General features: G+C 37.4%; 3 protein-coding genes and 1 long non-coding RNA gene across 5 annotated transcripts; 3 read left to right on the top strand and 1 right to left on the bottom strand.

Moving 5' to 3' along the window:
- Nucleotides 1-488: 488 nt before the first annotated feature.
- LOC103513497 (programmed cell death protein 6-like) lies at nucleotides 489-2450 on the top strand. 2 transcript variants are annotated; one of them, XM_008478333.3, is made up of 4 exons: nucleotides 489-701; nucleotides 969-1075; nucleotides 1524-1873; nucleotides 2025-2430. In XM_008478333.3, the coding sequence occupies exons 1-4, from the start codon at nucleotides 658-660 to the stop codon at nucleotides 2043-2045; spliced, it is 522 nt and encodes a 173-aa protein (XP_008476555.1). In that variant the 5' UTR covers nucleotides 489-657; the 3' UTR covers nucleotides 2046-2430. The 2 variants fall into 2 exon arrangements, with proteins under 2 accessions (XP_008476555.1, XP_008476554.1); XM_008478332.3 differs by having other exon boundaries at nucleotides 491-701; nucleotides 1524-2009; nucleotides 2170-2450.
- A 3751-nt stretch (nucleotides 2451-6201) lies between these two features.
- LOC113469173 lies at nucleotides 6202-6799 on the top strand. Its single transcript, XR_003392675.1, has 2 exons — nucleotides 6202-6289; nucleotides 6714-6799. It is a non-coding gene; the product is annotated as an uncharacterized LOC113469173 (long non-coding RNA).
- A 426-nt stretch (nucleotides 6800-7225) lies between these two features.
- LOC103513510 (vitellogenin-2-like) lies at nucleotides 7226-9473 on the top strand (the record flags this gene model as incomplete). Its single annotated transcript, XM_026826682.1, has 5 exons — nucleotides 7226-7295; nucleotides 7443-7851; nucleotides 8002-8159; nucleotides 8289-8901; nucleotides 9232-9473. Coding segments are annotated over exons 2-5 (1383 nt in total), but the record flags the coding sequence as incomplete, so codon positions are not given.
- A 2859-nt stretch (nucleotides 9474-12332) lies between these two features.
- LOC103513509 (vitellogenin-2-like) lies at nucleotides 12333-14216 on the bottom strand. Its single transcript, XM_026826681.1, has 5 exons — nucleotides 14119-14216; nucleotides 13725-13861; nucleotides 13149-13407; nucleotides 12851-12970; nucleotides 12333-12358 (listed from the first exon to the last, which is right to left on the bottom strand). The coding sequence occupies exons 1-5, from the start codon at nucleotides 14168-14170 to the stop codon at nucleotides 12333-12335; spliced, it is 594 nt and encodes a 197-aa protein (XP_026682482.1). The 5' UTR covers nucleotides 14171-14216.
- Between the last annotated feature and the right edge of the window lie 5422 nt (nucleotides 14217-19638).

Raw genomic sequence — 19638 nt, 5'->3', positions numbered from 1 at the left:
TTGGTAGTTACTTTTGAGAAAAAAAAAAAAAAAAAATCTGCTATACATGACCCGTAACGTACGAACCCCATGGTTTGTAAAAGGTAAAACGTTACTAAATTTGAGTATTTTCTTCTGCTCTTTAGGCTGTTTGTAGAAATGTTGATATAGGTACATGATAAATAAATGAAGATGTCTACTTTTCTTAAAGAAATGCTTTTCTACTCTTTATCCTCTAATATTTTCAGTCCCATGTCAATATTATCCTGAGGTTTATAAAAAAAAAAATCTTCTGCTGCAGTGAAATGTTGCCTTTGCTTTGAGCTCTGAGAATGTTGTGAAACAGACTTTCTACCGTAACCGCACCTTACATTTCATCGAAAAGTCAAAAGTCGTACAAGTACGGCAAAAACCGTACGCGTACCATCCCTGACCCAGGTTGAGAACCACTGCAGGGTGAAAATAGTGGCTAGCTTCCCACATGTACAATCTACACTCGTAAAGTTAGCAAATTTTGAAAGTGTAAACAAAAAAGTGGTCAAATTTTCAAAAATTAAAAAGAAAAAAAAATTCTTTTTACATTACTGATTAATTTTTTTAAATTTCCTGAGAAATAGTAATTTAGCTTCACCGCTAAGAGCAAATTGTACTTCAACATTCCTACAGACAACTACAACCATGGCTATGCCACCACCTGAATTTTTGAGAGATATCTTTCAAAGGTAAGGGAGGTACCTATTACCGAGAGTTTTTGAATCATCCTTATGATGGTGTTTCTCAGTACTGAAATGAAGATAGACTAGATTAAGGTTTAATTACATAAGTCTAGCAAACTATACCAACCTACTATGTATGATAGTTGTTCAGGCTGTGAAGACTGAAAATCTCTTGGTTCTACAATAGTCAAATACCTAAAGCAAAATATACCTTCTCAAAGCATAAATCAGGGGGAAAAAAACTTTTAAAATGAAATATTTATGATTTTTCAGAGTTGATAGAGACAAAAGTGGTTTAATCTCAACAAATGAGCTACAAATGGCACTATCAAATGGGACCTGGAAACCTTTTAATGCAGAAACTGTACGACTCATGATCGGTAAGTTAATCACAATCAGTATAAGGATTATCCCAGAAATATACATACCTAACCAATTGTATGAACCAAGATAAGACAATAATTATTTGAAACAAGAGAAAGAAAAATCCAAGATGCTGTTTCTTAAGGCAAATATCATTGAGATGTAAGTTATAGTGAATTTTAATAAATTGTTCTGTTCATGTTATATGTATTGTTAAATATTCTTGTCCAATAAAATTAGAATTGCCCTTAGAGAGGTTTTAAGATAAGACAATAATTATTTGAAACAAGAGAAAGAAAAATCCAAGATGCTGTTTCTTAAGGCAAATATCATTGAGATGTAAGTTATAGCGAATTTTAATAAATTGTTCTGTTCATGTTATATGTATTGTTAAATATTCTTGTCTAATAAAATTAGAATTGCCCTTAGAGAGGTTTTAAAAAAATTGTCATTTCTATGTTTCAGGCATGTTTGATAAGAACAACACTGGACAGATCTCATTTGAAGATTTTGGTGCCCTATGGAAATATGTTACAGATTGGCAAAGTTGTTTCAAATCATTTGATAAAGATAACTCAGGAAACATTGATAAGCTTGAGTTGAAAACTGCACTGGGAACATTTGGCTACCGGTTAGGTGACAATACTGTTGATATTCTCATGAAGAAGTTTGATCATCATGGAAAGGGCACAATATTGTTTGATGATTTCATTCATTGTTGTGTGATGTTAAATTTACTGACAACATCATTTAGTCAACATGATGAAGATAAAGATGGTGTAGTCACACTCCATTATGAGCAATTTCTAAGCATGGTATTTTCTCTAAAAATGTAACATTTCCTAACCTTCATAATTACTGTAAATACCAAAAAGGAATGGTGATGATGGTGCTAAAAGTGATTCCATATTGGTTTGGCTTTTATGTAGATGCCAGATTTACAATAAAGTGCAATTTCTAAGCATGGTATTTTCTCTAAAAATGTAACATTTCCTAACCTTCATAATTACTGTAAATACCAAAAAGGAATGGTGATGATACTGATGATGGTGCTAAAAGTGATTCCATATTGGTTTGGCTTTTATGTAGATGCCAGATCCACAATAAAGCATATTCCTCTCACTATTCCATAAAATATGTACAATCGTTAGATTTGTAAAGTTTATACTTCATAAACATTCTAGGTAAATTTCGTGATCATGATGTACTTAAAAACCAACAAATTTATTATGTAAATCCAACAATTGTGCTATATCTAATGCACTCCTTGGTTTATGCTAAACTCTTCCAAAACACCTATAGACAATCATTTCACAAAACATCTCTATGGCCATTGTAACCCTTGACCAATGAAAAGACATTGAAAGAGGGGAAAGGGTACCTTCTACTAGCAAAGTTCCTGTTTCAATGCCAAAGATAATAAATTTTTGTCTAGTTGGAATTCAGATAGATCTTTAAAAATCTATTTAATGAAATTATATAATTTACATTTTAAATGAGATAGTGTTTAAGTATATAGCCTAAGCTTTTAATTTTATAAAACATCTCTATGGCCATTGTAACCCTTGACCAATGAAAAGACATTGAAAGAGGGGAAAGGGTACCTTCTACTAGCAAAGGTCCTGTTTCAATGCCAAAGATAATGAATTTTTGTCTAGTTGGAATTCAGATAGATCTTTAAAAACCTATTTAATGAAATTATATAATTTACATTTTACATAGTGTTTAAGTATATAGCCTAAGCTTTTTGTTATACTTTTTCTTTACCTGCAAACAAAGAAATGAAATTCAAATAAATATGTATACTATTGTTAATATATTTTTGCAATGCCTTACAAGCTTTTTGAATTTTTCTTTGGAACCTACGACTACGTTACGTAATATTAGTAGGGGTAGGTATTCTATAATTGAACTTTGATTATTTTTCAGATAGGTATATGAATTAATATTAAGACAATGACTACAATGATGATGACCAAAAGAATCACCAAAACTCTGGATCCCACAACAACAACAACCATCACGACTCTGGATCCAATGACAACAAAAACAACCATATGTCCAACAAAAACTGGAAACAAGGTCGCGATTCTTACAGCTCCAGCTCTAGCTCTTCTGACTCCAGCAGCTCTTCATCCAGCTCCTCAGAAAGTGGTGATTTTCCACTGTCGAAAGTTTTCCTATTTTAAACTAAAGTAAATTTGATTAGGATTTCTTCCCTTAAACCTACCAATCTGTTATTATTTAAATAAGGAGAAGGAAAAAATGGGTCTTGAAAGAATACCTACCTACTACCTACAACTTCGGTCAACAGAAAGAAAAGACCAAGTTTAAATGAACTATGAACAATGATACGGCCTCCCAGCTATGTCAGGTTACCACATGGATGATACGGTCCACTTATACACGATAAGAAAATGCTGACATCCAAGATTTGTTTCAATGAAAGTACAATGGACGGATTGTGACGTCAAGGCCATGTGTTTATATGGAATTTCCAGGGCTAATTACTACCTTTTTTCTTTGCGTGTGAGGAACATCCTATTTCATCTGCTTGGAAATTGGTTAATCCTTGAAAAAATAAACTGAAAGACGAGATCTTCCAATTAACATTCAGTAGCTTACGGTTGTTAGTGCCGTAGCGGATCCAAACATTGATGGTTCGAGTCCCAATCCCAAGTCTATGAAGTTATAATTTATTGAGGAACGACATTTAAAATACCTTTTAAAAATAAAATAAGTCAGTGCTCCTCAGAAAGTGGTGATTTTCCACTGTCGAAAGTTTTCCTATTTTAAACTAAAGTAAATTTGATTAGGATTTCTTCCCTTAAACCCTACCAATCTGTTATTAGTTAAATAAGGAGAAGGAAAAAATGGGTCTTGAAAGAATACCTACTAAGTTTAAATGAACTATGAACAATGATACGGCCTCCCAGCTATGTCAGGTTACTACATGGATGATACGGTCCACTTATACACGATAAGAAAATGCTGACATCCAAGATTTGTTTCAATGAAAGTACAATGGACGGATTGTGACGTCAAGGCCATGTGTTTATATGGAAATTCCAGGGCTGATGGTTACTACCTTTTTTCTTTGCGTGTGAGGGACGCCAAACAACTGGAAGCCGCCACTCACGAACTCTACTACCAACAAAACAAGGCCTCTTCATCCAGCCAATCCGATGCCACCAAATTGACCGCATGGTAAGTAATCAGCTAAACATTCACGCCCATCCTTTTAGCAAAAAAGCTTCACTATATTATTATTTATTTATTTTTCCCGAGGGAAAAAACTGAAACTCTAGAATTGAAAGTGTTACCGCTTGGAAATTGGTTAATCCTTGAAAAAATAAACTGAAAGACGAGATCTTCCAATTAACATTCAGTAGCTTACGGTTGTTAGTGCCGTGGCGGATCCAAACATTGATTGTTTTTATAATATAAGATTGACGAACGACATTTAAAATACCTTTTAAAAATAAAATAAGTCAGGATTTGTAAGTCTATTCAGAAGAAATGGTCATTTACGTAGGTATATTAATTTTTCCATCAATACTTTAGAGTTCAGACCCATACCTTAGGGAAGACAGCGTTTGATAAACCTATTGAAAATCAACCAGAGAACCGAACCTGTTTTTTTCACGAGGAAAAATCGGAACGGTTATACGACCTATGACAGCCTCGCGTATTCGCTTTCCTTTGTACAAGATTACCCAACACACTTTTGACGGATTGTTACTGAGTATGATGGAAGGTGAATGAAGATAAGAAAAATATCTCAGAGTCGGCGAATTTTCTTTCTTTATTTTATCTCCCGGTTGCTGATGAGGCCTCGTTTTCCTGTACTAGAACGTGAAAAGTTGACCCAGTTAATACCTTGGTAAAAAAAAGGGGGGACTGAAAATAAAAGCTTTTCTATACAAAGAAAATGAAAATATGTAAGGTAACTTGTTTTCAGCACAATGAATTTAGCCCTTACCTACCTGTTCTAGAAAAAGAATAAGAAGAAGAAATCAAATTCTTTCCTGGAAACAGGAAAAGGAATTTCATGTTTTCAGCCCTTGAAGAAGAAGAAGAAGAAGAAGAAGAAGAAGAAGAAGAAGAAGAAGAAGAAGAAGAAATCACATTCTTTCCTGGAAACAGGAAAAGGAATTTCATGTTTTCAGCCCAATGAATATTCAGCCCTTGAATTAAAGTCTTCTTTCCTGAAAACAGGATGAGGAATTTCATCTATTCAGCCCTTGAATTAAAGTCTTCTTTCCTGAAAACAGGAAAAGGAATTTCATGTTTTCAGTACAATGAATATTTAGCTCTCGAATTAAAGTAAGGGCTAAGGGGAACCGATTAAGAAGGAGAATACATTAATTTCGCAATAAAATTTCTCTTCCTAAAATGTACCTAGTTACAAGTCCCGACTCACGTCCCGTCCCGTACCACCTTCTTCTTCGCCTTTTCCCGTGTTCAGACGGGATCGGCGTTTTTCGTCGGCCTCTCAATCAGCCCTAGGGTGATTGCTTTGGGCTGACATTTGGTTTTGTTACCCATTCTAATATGTATGTTAAACAGTCTTCTTCTTCTTCTTCGCCTTTTCCCGTGTTCAGACGGGATCGGCGTTTTTCGTCAGCCTCTCAATCAGCCCGAGAGTGATTGCTTTGGGCTGACATTTGGTTTTGTTATCCGTTCTAATATGTATGTTCTCACGAATTAATTGTATAAAGTACCTATACCAAAAGTAGGAACTCAAGTAGGCTAGTGAGGTTGAGCTTTTTTTTATCTTCTTCTTCTTCTTCAAATCGCGGTTAAAGCAGCAGTATATTTGGCGGAATTTAATTCATAAATCATCCTCCATTTCCTCACGAGATTGAATTCACCTCGAAATAGCTAACAGCACATTTTATACCATACGGTTTGGTATCAACGTGTGCTGGCATAATCTAAAGCAGAATCAGCTAGGTTTCAGCCTTAAATAAATTTGAACATACTTATTTATCACAGTATCACACGAAAGGACTTGGCTGAAAAACTACACTTATCATCTTCAGAAGAACATCTCAATAGCTGTGAGTATGTATAGGAAGCATTTCACACGTGGAGATAACGAAGAAAAGTGCTGAACAGAAAGTTTCAATTTCATATAAAAGGCCTGGCAGCCCATAACTCGATCATTCAGTTTTGTTGGGATCATATTGCAACAATGTGGTCTCCAGTGGTACTCGGTTGTTTGTTAGGTAAGCTTTCCATTACCCTATCAAAGTGCTTTTTTTAAACTTATACCTACTTTGAATATTTTCTCTCAAATTTTTGACTTCAGTGTTTATTAAAAGCTCTGCTAATACTTGCAAAATACCATTTTTATTTTAGAGCTACGAGTGCTAACTATTGATTTTTTCCATCTCTTTTGAATTTTTTAACGAAGTTTTTCCAATTCGCAAAAGCCACTAATAATAATAATCATAACTATAGCATAACTTAATTGATTTCCAATTTTGGAAAAAAGTTCCACTCTAAATTTGTAGGTACCCACCTAGTTACTTGAGTTTTTTTCCCACAAAGAAAATTAATTAAAATAACAGTAATTTGCTAGATTAATCTAACTCAATACAGTTTACCTACTAGGATTCCACTAATATTTTATTTCCATTATTTTTACAGTAGCAACCAGTGTTCTTGCTAACAGCAACAACAACAACAACAACAACAACAACAATGACAACGGAAACAACAACTACAACAACAACGCCCGTGGTGAGTTAAGATCTAAGTATATATTTTTGAATTATTCTAAGTGAGGAAAATCCTACAAAATTAGACCAATTTTGATTGCTAGTGCCTAGGTTAAGAGGTACTAAAAATTCCATCTGCCATTATTACAAAGGTTCTCATTATGTGAGACAACTAGTACGCTCACTAACTCTACCTCTTTACTCAGTTTACCTACTAGGATTCCACTAATATTTTATTTCCATTATTTTTACAGTAGCAACCAGTGTTCTTGCTAACAGACAGAGACAATGACTACAATGATGATGACCAAAAGAATCACCAAAACTCTGGATCCCACAACAACAACAACCATCACAACTCTGGATCCAATGACAACAAAAACAACCCTATGTCCAACAAAAACTGGAAACAAGGTCGCGATTCTTCCAGCTCCAACTCTAGCTCATCTGACTCTCCCCAGCTGAAAAATCACAAAACACCAAGGACATCAGCGTCAGAAAAACTAGAGAGGTAAGTGAAAGCCATCATCAGCATAAGTGTTAAATCAAGAGCGATATAAGTGAGGACTATTCGAATTAGGGTGTAAATTCGGGACATAAACCACCACAATTGTGAGGCATGAAATTAATTACAATGTTTCTTCAATTTTACTTCCAGTGGACCCAAACTTACGGAGAATCCAGCACTGGAGTTGCCATGAAAGTTCACTACAACGGTGAAGACAAAGCTGCTGACCTCTCATCCTTCTTGAGATCCATGCAAGGTCATGACCTTAACTCCTATGCCTACGCCTTGTTGAACAACTTCAACGTTGAAATCAACAGACACAGATTCATTGTTTCCTACGATGCCCAAAAATCATCTGCCAAGGCTATTAGATTCTACGCTAGCTACAGAAACAACGAAGAAAGCCGACTGAGAAACGCTGACAAAAACAACAATGACAATGCTAACAACAGTCCTCTTGAAGCTAGAGCTTCATCCGCTATTCCATCCACCCCATCCAAAAATGGAGCTGAAAAACGCCAAGAAGAACTCTTACACAAAGCTACTTCTGGAATCAAAGGTAGGTATTACGATCACATCTCTACCACTACTTTTAATGATATAAAAAGTACCATTGATTCCTTTGATTAATACATTATGAACATCAAAATGGGTTCTTCTAAAAGTTACTGTCTCGATTTAAGCTCTTGATTTTTCTTTGTATTTCCAGATGCTGCCGCTACTGTAGTTGAAATCCTGACCGAATTCGAAGGAAACAACAACGCTCAATATGTTTTGACTGCTGCCATTGCCAAGAGCCCAGTTGACAAGAATTCCAAGTTCCTGTTCTTCTACCATGCTTCTCCGGCTCAATCATCCAAATTTGAAGTAAGTATAAAACAAATCTATCGTACAACATTGATTCAACATTTCACAGTAGGTAGAGGAAAAATTTGAATGTTACAAAAGGCCTAATCAAAAGCTCTCTTAAATATCAATTTTCCCTTTCACTTTCAGATGGCTGTTGCCGCCACTGCTCAAGTTCCCCAACTTTCCGAAATGAACTTCATGAGATCTGAAAAGGAAGACCCTGCCATGCAAATCGCCGCTGAAGCCATGTGGGGAGAGAATGCTCAATCTGGAGCTAAAATCAGCATCAAGGCTAAACTCGAACAATCCGAACAACGCAAACAATACATTGCCAACCACCCACAAGCTGAACAATGCAGAAAACAAATGGAACAAAGAGACTATGCTCTCAATGCTTGCCGCAACGTCACTGCTAGATCCAATGCTCTTGATGAATACTCTCTCACCATCAAATACGAAAAGATCCCACAAAAGCTGATGAACGCAACCTACCAACTCTACAGAATCGCCCGTTACGCTGGATTTGCTTACAATTCTGAAAATGTTGTTGCTGTTTCCAACCAAGCCGACCAATTGAAAGTCAGAGTGAACATTGCTGAAGACCACAAATCCGTCAATGTTTCCATTGAAGCCCCACACGCCAACTCTCAATTCAACAACCTCCCACTTTCCAACATGGCTAAACACATCCTCATCCAAAACGCTCAATACGATGTAGACCAAAGAGTAGGATACGCTGCATTCAATGGCCAATACAACCGTGAGTATAATTTTACAGAACATACCTAAACAATTGCTCAATTGCACTTGTATGCATTGTCTTGTCATTTTTAAAAAACGCTCAATACGATGTAGACCAAAGAGTAGGATACGCTGCATTCAATGGCCAATACAACCGTGAGTATAATTTTACAGAACATACACAAACAATTGCTCAATTGCACTTGTATGCATTGTCTTGTCATTTTTAGTGTTAAAAGAAAATTTCAGTTAATGGTTGAATGGTATTTTCAAATCGCAAATAAAATACATAGGTTGGGTACTTACCTTACTTAAAGTACCTAATACTTTTGCTAATTTTGTGTTTCAGCTGTGTGTGTTGCTGATGGATCATCCGGTCAAACCTTCGACAACAAGACCTACCCACTGAACCTTGAAAAAGACTCTTGGTACGTGCTCATGACTTCTGCTCCCAAACAAAGAAAAGACAACAGAGTTGACTACAAAACCCAAAGACAAGAAAACGTCACCATCCTGGTCAAACAATCCGGAGAAAACAAAAAGGAACTCAAAATCGTCTTGAACAACGGAGAACATGTTATTGACATGCAACTAACTCTGCTGTCAAATCCGCCATCGAAAGCGCTGCTGAACAACAACACCCCAAACTTCAAGAATTGTAAGTAAAACCATCCATTTGACATCAAAGTAAATTGGAACTTAACATTCATACAATTTATGACATTAGTATGTAGTTTGAAGAAACTCAGGCTCCAGGTAGTAATTGAATAATTGAGTGCCAGCTAAATAAGAGGTTCGTATAACACAAGTGTAATAATAATTCATTTCTTATATTTTAGCGCCCAAAACGCCAAAGCTGCCAAAAAAATGTTGAGCCCCAAGACCTACGGACTGCAATACTCCAAGAACTACCTGTCATCTTACGCCATGAAGGAAGAAAACTTGGGTTACATCAAGAACTTCCAAACCATCGGAAGCGAGGACAGCATCTTACCCAAAGGAATTTCTGCCTCTCTGAGAAGAGTTCTTGGAGGTCTTGAAATGGAAAAGGACAGAGTAAGTATTGTATTAAAATTTTGTACCTACTGCTTTAGTTTGGAAATGTAATGCTGCTGACAATAGTAAATAGGTGATCTAGGCAACGCATGAAAAACCAAATATTGGTGTAAAAATGGATATTAACATAATCGAATAGAGAAAGGGACATGTATTATTCTCTAGATTACTCTAAAACGATCAACAATACTGGTAAAATCGTACAATTTTACTGATGACAATGTATCCCTAATTATTTACAGTTCGCAGTCATGACCGCTAGTGTCAGCGACCTATTGGGATTATTGGAGAACCAATTCAGTACCGAAGAATCTCAATACTGGTAAAATCGTACAATTTTACTGATGACAATGTATCCCTAATTATTTACAGTTCGCAGTCATGACCGCTAGTGTCAGCGACTTATTGGGATTATTGGAGCAGTACCAAGGCCATGCCCCAATGTAACCAAGGATACCGTGCTGAAAACACCGTTGAAAAGAAGGTACGTGATCACTAATTAATTGTACAATGATAACAAATTACTAGGATTCCTTACCATGATAGCCAAACATACACTGAACACAGAATAAGCTATGATTCTACAATCACAAGGACATTGAAGAAGTTACTAATTGTACGTGATCACTAATTAATTGTATAATGATAACAAATTACTAGGATTCCTTACCATGATAGCCAAACATACACTGAACACAGAATAAGGTATGATTCTACAATCCCAAGGACATTGAATAAGTTACTAACTAATTTGTGTTTTCTGTTTGCAGATCGATGCCCACTGTGTTCAAGACGGACAGTTAGCCAGACAATGGAAAGAACAAGCTCGCAGAGGTGAACACATCGCTGCCATGCAAAAGAAAAACCCCAACAAGACCATCACCGTTGAAGTACCAACCAAATGTGTTGCTGCCTAAATAGAACGGCACAACCTTGGAATAACTTCCCATGGGATTATTTATTTTGTAGAATAGTTGAACTTAGTCGTAGATTTAGAATTTAGCACGTAGAGTAGTCCTTATTTAGTTAATTAGTAGTAGATCCCACCAATGTAGCTTTAGTTTCCTAGAGAAATATATATGTAAACATGAAATATCAGCACAGAAAGTAAATATTCTTCTTCTTTTCCTTCTAAATATATCTTTCTAAGCTTGAAAATCATGATACTATTTTACTAATAGTATTTATAAAGGATGTCAAAATTAAATAAATTCATTAATACTGAAAATTATGAACAAATATAATAAACTACTCAGTGAAAATCCAAGACTCCTTTACATCAAGGGGGTTCAAATCCCGACCAAGAATGCAGCAGCAAAGGTGTCGAAAAACTTTGACTCTGCCGGGAATTGAACCAAGGACATTACAAACTGTGGTATTGGAGATACCTTTTTTTTCTTTCTTTTTTTTTTAGATAATTAAGTATCCGTTATAAGTTTGGTAGTCTTAGGAAATACTCGTAATATACTAACACTAATTTTTATTTCTTTGTTTTTACAGTGACAAGCTGTGTTCTTGCTAATAGCAATAACAACAATGATAATAACGGAAACAACAATGCCCGCGGTAAGCCTTTATTTGAAAAGTACTTTACCACTCCTAAACTTACTTTATCCTTGTGAAAGTATCAGCCTTTAATGTTTGGACACCTTATCCTTTGCATAGGTACTTTTCGGTCTTGTGCTGAGTCCATAGGTCCTTCCGCTGGAGGGCATAGATATCTAAATAAAGCGCCAGCGTTAGCCTAAGAATTTATAATCCTCTACTAAGTCGTTTTTCAAGATATAGCTTTCAATATTATAGGACTCTACGTACGCTAATTCAATAATTCAATTACTTTTCATATTAAAATCATGATACTATTTTACTAATAGTATTTATAAAGGATGTCAAAATTAAATAAATTCATTAATACTGAAAATTATGAACAAATATAAACTACTCAGTGAAAATCCAAGACTCCTTTACATCAAGGGGGTTCAAATCCCGACCAAGAATGGAATTGTATCCTACAATATGACAACAGTAAAAGAGCGCCCTACATATAGTGGGTACTATGCTTCTTGCTTCTACGTCTAAATCAACAGTCTAAATTTTAAAACAATAAATCATGCACTATTACAAGCACGGCGAACTATTTTAGACCTTCTTCAACATCATGACCGAACCGTACATTTCCCGAAGTTTGTCTCGCGGACACTTTTATCCACATCCTATAATGAACCTCTCTGCAAAGTTAGAGATCCCTGAGACGAAAGGTAAAGTCAGTAAAAAGCCGAATTCCTTTACCTCTTTTTCCAATGTTAAGCCCTGAATTGCAAAACTTAGGAAGTTGGAACTCAATAATGACCGACCCTACAAATCGGGCCCAGGGCCTTTTTTGATCTACATAATTTATTGACCTGCAAAGTTAGAGATCCCTGAGACGAAAGGTAAAGTCAGTAAAAAGCCGAATTCCTTTACCTCTTTTTCCAATGTTAAGCCCTGAATAGCAAAACTTAGGAAGTTGGAACTCAATAATGACCGACCCTACATTTCAGGAAATCGGGCCCAGGGCCTTTTTTGATCTACATAATTTATTGAACCTCTGGGGGTTTAGTTTGCTTGACTTAGTCTGAAATCTAAAGTCCCGAGGACGGAGAATTTTTTTCAACTTTCTTCAAAATTATGGCCGAAAATAGCGGCCAAACCGTACATTTCTCGATGAACGTCCCGCAGACACTTTTGATCTACATTCTATAATGAACCTCTCTGCAAAATTTGAAACCCCTGACCCGAAAGGTAAAGTCAGTAGAAGACCGAACTCCTTTCACTCGTTTTCCAATGTTAAGCTCTGAATAGCGAAACTTTGGTCCTAAATAACGGCCGACCGTAAATTCTTGGAATCCGGGCCCAGGGCCTTTTTGATCTACATTGAACCTCTGGGCTTAGTTTGGTTGACTTGGGCCGAAATATAAAGTCCTGAGCACTGTACAATTTGGTGTAGTTGAAGTTTTGTCCGTTTTGGAGTTGAGCGGCAACGGCCTTGAGGGCTAAAATGATAAAAATGAAATAATTCTTTTTGGGTTAATAACCACCGCAAAGTTTTTTCTATTATTTTTTGGATTTCGGATGTTATCTATTCAATAAAATTAGCGAGTGTGTCAAGAATTTGATTTGGAATTTATGTACTATATCGATTGAGAATATGATGTTTGTAGGGGCACTCACTTCTTGGGATCTGTTCTACGGTGTGGTTGTCAAAAGCGAAGAGTCTGTTTCCTCCGAAGATGGTTGCGTAGATTTGAGCTTCAACTTGTTCGGCTTGTTCTCTCTTGATGTTCAACATCTGGGCAATCTTTTCGGTAGAGTGTGAGTCGTTGTTGGAGGATTGCTTGGCGTTCTTTTCTTGTCTTCTAGATTCTTCGGTACTGAATTGGTTTTCCAACAATCCCAATAAGTCGCTGACACTAGCAGTCATGACATTGAGCTGTAAAGAAATAATTATTAAATTAATAGAATCATCATTAATCTTGGTCTTTTTCTCAAGACACTATTTGTTTTCCAACAATCCCAATAAGTCGCTGACACTAGCAGTCATGACATTGAGCTGTAAAGAAATAATTATTAAATTAATAGAATCATCAGTAATCTTGGTCTTTTTCTCAAGACACTATGTCGGATTTTGTCCATATTTTAAACCACACGTATTGATACGCCCATTTCCTTTCTTCCCTTATTATTAATGAAATTATTATAGCTAATACTAGATTATCTTAAACTGCTAAAGTAAGTATTTCTACTTACTCTGTCCTTTTCCATTTCAAGTCCTCCAAGGATTCTCTTCATGGACAAGAAAATTCCTTTGGGTAAGATGCTGTCTTCACTTCCGATGGTGTTGACGTTCTTGACGTAACCTGAGTTTTCTTCTTTCATGGCGTAAGATGACAGGTAGTTCTTGGAGTATTGGAGTCCGTAGGTCTTGGGGCTCAACATTTTCTTGGCAGCTTTGGCGTTTTGGGCGCTAAAATATAAGAAATGAATTATTATTACACTTGTGTTATACGAACCTCTTATTTAGCTGGCACTCAATTAGTCAATTACTACCTGGAGCTTGAGTTTCTTCGAACTACATACTAATGTCATAAATTGTATGAATGTTAAGTTCCAATTTACTTGTTTTCTTCTTTCATGGCGTAAGATGACAGGTAGTTCTTGGAGTATTGGAGTCCGTAGGTCTTGGGGCTCAACATTTTCTTGGCAGCTTTGGCGTTTTGGGCGCTAAAATATAAGAAATGAATTATTATTACACTTGTGTTATACGAACCTCTTATTTAGCTGGCACTCAATTAGTCAATTACTACCTGGAGCCTGAGTTTCTTCAAACTACATACTAATGTCAGAAATTGTATGAATGTTAAGTTCCAATTTACTTTGATTTCGAATGGTTGATTATTCAATTACTACCTGGAGCTTGAGTTTCTTCGAACTACATACTAATGTCATAAATTGTATGAATGTTAAGTTCCAATTTACTTTGATTGTTGTTTCCGTTATTATCATTGTTGTTATTGCTATTAGCAAGAACACAGCTTGTCACTGTAAAAACAAAGAAATAAAAATTAGTGTTACTATATTACGAGTATTTCCTAAGACTACCAAATTTATAAGCGATAATTAACTAAAAAAAAGAAAGAAAAAAAAAGGTATCTCCAATACCACAGTTTGTAATGTCCTTGGTTCAATTCCCGGCAGAGTCAAAGTTTTTCGACACCTTTGCTGCTGAGATTTTCAAAAATAGACTTATTAGATTTGAGACTAGCACAAGAGCCATTTAACTCCAATACCACAGTTTGTAATGTCCTTGGTTCAATTCCCGGCAGAGTCAAAGTTTTTCGACACCTTTGCTGCTGAGATTTTCAAAAAGAGACTTATTAGATTTGAGACTAGCACAGGAGGCATTTAGTAATAGTGTGAAACCCTAAAAAATATCAAGTTGGGGCTCTTAGCTTCACCACAAAAAATTCACCATTCAGATTTAGATATTTTCGACACTGAGAATAAAACACGAGAAAAACAATGGATGGATCACTTTTAATAAACACTGAAATCCAAACTTCAAGAGAAAATATTCAAAGTATAAACTAAAACAAAGGTACTGTGAAGCTGTGAGTAGGGTAATGGAAAGCTTACCTAACAAACAACCGAGTACTACTGGAGACCACATTGTTGCAATATGATCCCAACAAAACTGAGTGATCGAGTTATGGGCTGCCAGGCCTTTTATATGAAATTGAAACTTTCTGTCAGCACTTTTCTTCGCGCTTATCTGTTCACACACGCTTATCTGTGCTACAATGTATGATATTGAAAGTCATCAGGGAATTCTTCCCATTTTATGTTTGGTGGAAATTTTTTGAACCTTATTTCCCGTATTACTGATCTCTGAAGATTGCTGAAACCAGACCTTTCTGGAATCATTATGACAGAGATCAATCAGTATTATTCTTGTAGGTAGCATACCAGTTCATGGGCGTAGCCAGCATCGGGTCTAGGGGAGGGGGCAGCCGCGGTTTAAGGGTAGGGGGGCGCCGAGCCGGGGTGGGGGGGGGGGGGGGCGCGCGTTTTAGGGGTGGGTCCCCCCCCCCCCCCCCCCCCCGATTTTTTCAAACAATAATGACCCTAAGCCGCTAGCCGGTTCGAAATCAATAATTCCTCAATCTTTTTTTTTTTTTCTGACCTTGCTTTTTGAATCCCCAATTCGCACCAGAAATAAATTGTGCCGCGGGCGACTTTTTTTTCAAAATTAGGGTTGATTAATCACTTTTTCTCTGATCTAAGAGCTTGAGCTCCCACAAGATGTAGGATAAAATCCGCTCCGAGAGAAAGAGGACAGGACAGGAGAAAGCCAGCCGTTCCGAGAACGAATCTTGTCTGTTTAGGATAAAATCCGCTCCGAGAGAAAGAGGACAGGACAAGAGAAAGCCAGCCTTTCCGAGAACGAATCTTGTCTGTTTGGATAAAATCATTGGAATTGAACTTGTCTCTTGGGGGCACAGAAGTCTTGGTTAGAGAGTCTGGAGTTGTCTCTGTTGTTAGAGGACAAGGAGTAGGTGGCAACGAAGTCTTTGGCTTCTCTGACGATGCAGTTTCTTGGGGTGATGAAGTCGGTGGCTTTTTCTCCAGTGAAAGATCCACAGAGTCCACGAACTCCGTCTCTGAAACGGTCGGTGGCTTGAACTTGAACGCGGCTTCCATCGTAGTTGAGTCTAAGTCCATGGTTGGGCATGTTGACGATGACTTCTCCACTGGGCAGAGCGTAGATCTGAGCAATTCTTTGGTTTTGGTTGTCGGTGACTTCAGTAACGCTGTTCTTGGAGGCTCTTTGGTCTTTCTTGTTGACTTGGATTTTGGCGTTGGCACCATCGTTGTTGGAGGAAGAGGATTGCATGTCAATTTCCTTTTTTTTTTTTTTTTTTTTTTTCTTAAGGCATTCCTTTAACGATTAAAAACAACAAACAGCAGTGGCCTTCTAGAATTAAATATCATTGTGGTCAATTTCTCAAACCATCTTCTTCTTTTTCTTCGTCTTGACCCGTGTACAGACGGGGTCGGCGTTTTTCGTCAGCCTCTCAATCAGCCTTAACTAAGGTGATTGCTTTTGGCTGACATTTGGTTTTGGCTACGAATTTTAAGAGTGGATGCCCTTCGCACTCAACCTTTGCTATTTCTTAAGCAAGGGAAATTCAGGCTGGTATACTCCCTGTTTAAAGTCCCCCAGCCAGACATCAAATTCTCAACCAATGTTGGGTACAAAATGTCCCACACTCCGCGCTTTCTTATTTACCAGGCGAGCCTCTTGACAACTACACCAGCGAGATCAAAAACTCCATCGCACATCAGTGACATAATGGTCAAAGAGCTTGCCTTGTAAACAGGAGATCGGGAGTTCAGATAGAATTCTGATGCATGTCAGACCACACATGATCGACCGTCGTCGATCAACAGCCGTCGACTTTGTTTGGACACAGCCTAAATGTGCCCAAGTTCCTTTGCCCCTGAATTGACTGAAAAATCCCACAAAAGGATGAAAAAGTTCCTTAACAATGTCAGATTCTCTTGAATTCACATCATCCTCTAGCTCTTCTATGTCTTAGAGTGGTCTTCCAACTCTTTCTTTCGAGTCAATCAGATTCCTTAAACGGAGATTAAATCTTAAACGGAGTTTAAACACAGTTTATGACCCCGGACCTAAGATGCGAAAACCACAACCCTGCAATGTTTTTCTCTTGAATTCACATCATCCTCTAGCTCTTCTATGTCTTAGAGTGGTCTTCCAACTCTTTCTTTCGAGTCAATCAGATTCCTTAAATGGAGATTAAATCTTAAACGGAGTTTAAAAACAGTTTATGACCCCGGACCTAAGATGCGAAAACCACAATCCTGCAATGTTGTCCGAAGTAATAGCCCCCTTTAATCTAAGCGAACCCAGTATGTAAATTTGGCGCCATCCAGGTATGAACGGAAAGCTCGTGTAACTATGTGGCTCGTGTCGATCCAATAGTGAACTTTCATTCTAATTTTGACCCGTAGACAGTTAGATAGCTTGGAAGGTAGCGCACCGGCCTTGTAATCGCAAGGTCGCGGGATCGATTTCCGCGCCGGCGTACTTTATCCTGAATGGATAAGTTTCGTTCTCGGAACGGATGGCTTTCTCCTATCCTATCCCATCATCATTTTTGCTCGATTTCGGGACGATAAGACGTCCGATGTTAAAGTACCCTCTATGAAATATCTTCTTCTTTTTTTAATCTAGAAGGGGCAAACTTCTCAATTACTAAGATCATGCTTTTTGTTGTCTTACCTTTTTTTCTTCTTTTCTCTGCGTTAGCAACTCGTCAATTGTCCTCACGAGGCTGAATATACCCCGAGAAGTTCAGCAATTATTCCAGATGGTCACCAGAAGGGGCAAACTTCTCAATTACTAAGATCATGCTTTTTGTTGTCTTACCTTTTTTTCTTCTTTTCTCTGCGTTAGCAACTCGTCAAAATTGTCCTCACGAGGCTGAATATACCCCGAGAAGTTCAGCAATTATTCCAGATAGTCACTTGTTTCCAGTTTTTGTTGGACATATGGTTGTTCTTGTTGTCATTAGATCCAGAGTTGTGATGGTTGTTGTTGTTGTTGTTGTTGTTGTGGGATCCAGAGTTTTGGTGATTCTTTTGGTCATCATCATTGTAGTCATTGCGATGGTCACCGCTTGTCTCAACCAACTCAGAATAAGGGGCCTATCTCCTCTTACCTAAAGACTTTGTGTTCTAGGGTATTTTTTACTAAAAGGGGGCACCATTGGTCCAGTGGTAATGCGCTTGCTTTCCATGCAAAAGGAGCAAGTTAAATATTCCACCAATTAACGAGGCAGGTAGCGCGGAGAGGTAAAGACTCTTCCTGAAATTTATGGTCAACAGATTATAGGTCAAAAGTGTCCGCGGGACGAAGTTCGAGAAATGTACGGTTCGGCCGATATTTTCGGTCATAATTTTGAAGAAGGTCGAAAATATTTCGGACTAAGTCAAGCAAACTAAACTTACAGGTTCAATAAATTATGTATATCAAAAAAGGCCCTGGACTGAGTTTCCAGAAATTTACGGTCGGCAGTTATTTAAGGCCAAAGTTCCTCTATTCGGTCCTTAACATCGGAAAAAGAGTGAAAGGAGTTCGGCCTTCTACTGACTTTACCTTTCGGTTTAGAGGTCTCAAACTTTGCAGAGAGGTTCATTATAGGATGTAGATCAAAAGTGTCCGCGGGAGGAATTTCTAGAAATGTACGCTTCGGCCGCTATTTTCGGTCATAATTTTGAAGAAGGTCGAAAAGAGTTCTCCCGTGCTCAGGACTTTATATTACGGCCCAAGTCAACCAAACTAAGCCCAGAGGTTCAATGTAGATCAAAAATGGCCCTGGGCCCGGATTCCAAGAATTTACGGTCGGCCGTTATTTAGGACCAAAGTTTCGCTATTCAGAAACTGTTGAAGCTCAACTGTTGTAAGTATAAACTAATCAATGGAAATTGCTTGAAACAGATCTTTTTTCTGAACATCTCATGATTATTAGTACAGTAACTTTTGAATTTCAATACATATTTGTCTCTCAAGGTAACTAAGCTTCATGAAATGTGACCCATTTTTACAGGTTCGCCGGTAAGGGACAATCAAAGATCAGTTTCATCACCCCCAACAACCAACAACGTTACATTGCTGGAAACAACAAATACTTCCAAGTCAACATTCCCATCAAGGCTGCCGCTGACTTAGATTTACAAAACAATCAAGTTGCCTTCAAGGTCGAACCTTTGAACAAGAACAAGGAAGAGAAAATCTTCATCGCCACCCAACACCCATACACCACCATCCAAAACATCCTCAACTTGACCCCAGCTGAAAAATCACAAAACACCAAGGACATCAGCGTCAGAAAAACTAGAGAGGTAAGTGAAAGCCATCATCAGCATAAGTGTTAAATCAAGAGCGATATAAGTGAGGACTATTCGAATTAGGGTGTAAATTCGGGACATAAACCACCACAATTGTGAGGCATGAAATTAATTACAATGTTTCTTCAATTTTACTTCCAGTGGACCCAAACTTACGGAGAATCCAGCACTGGAGTTGCCATGAAAGTTCACTACAACGGTGAAGACAAAGCTGCTGACCTCTCATCCT

The sequence above is a fragment of the Diaphorina citri genome, unplaced genomic scaffold (assembly GCF_000475195.1).
Source record: "Diaphorina citri unplaced genomic scaffold, Diaci psyllid genome assembly version 1.1 scaffold980, whole genome shotgun sequence".
Lineage (NCBI taxonomy): Eukaryota > Metazoa > Arthropoda > Insecta > Hemiptera > Psyllidae > Diaphorina > Diaphorina citri.
Note: the sequence above shows the minus strand (reverse complement) of the source record. Positions and strands in the feature narration are given on the sequence as shown.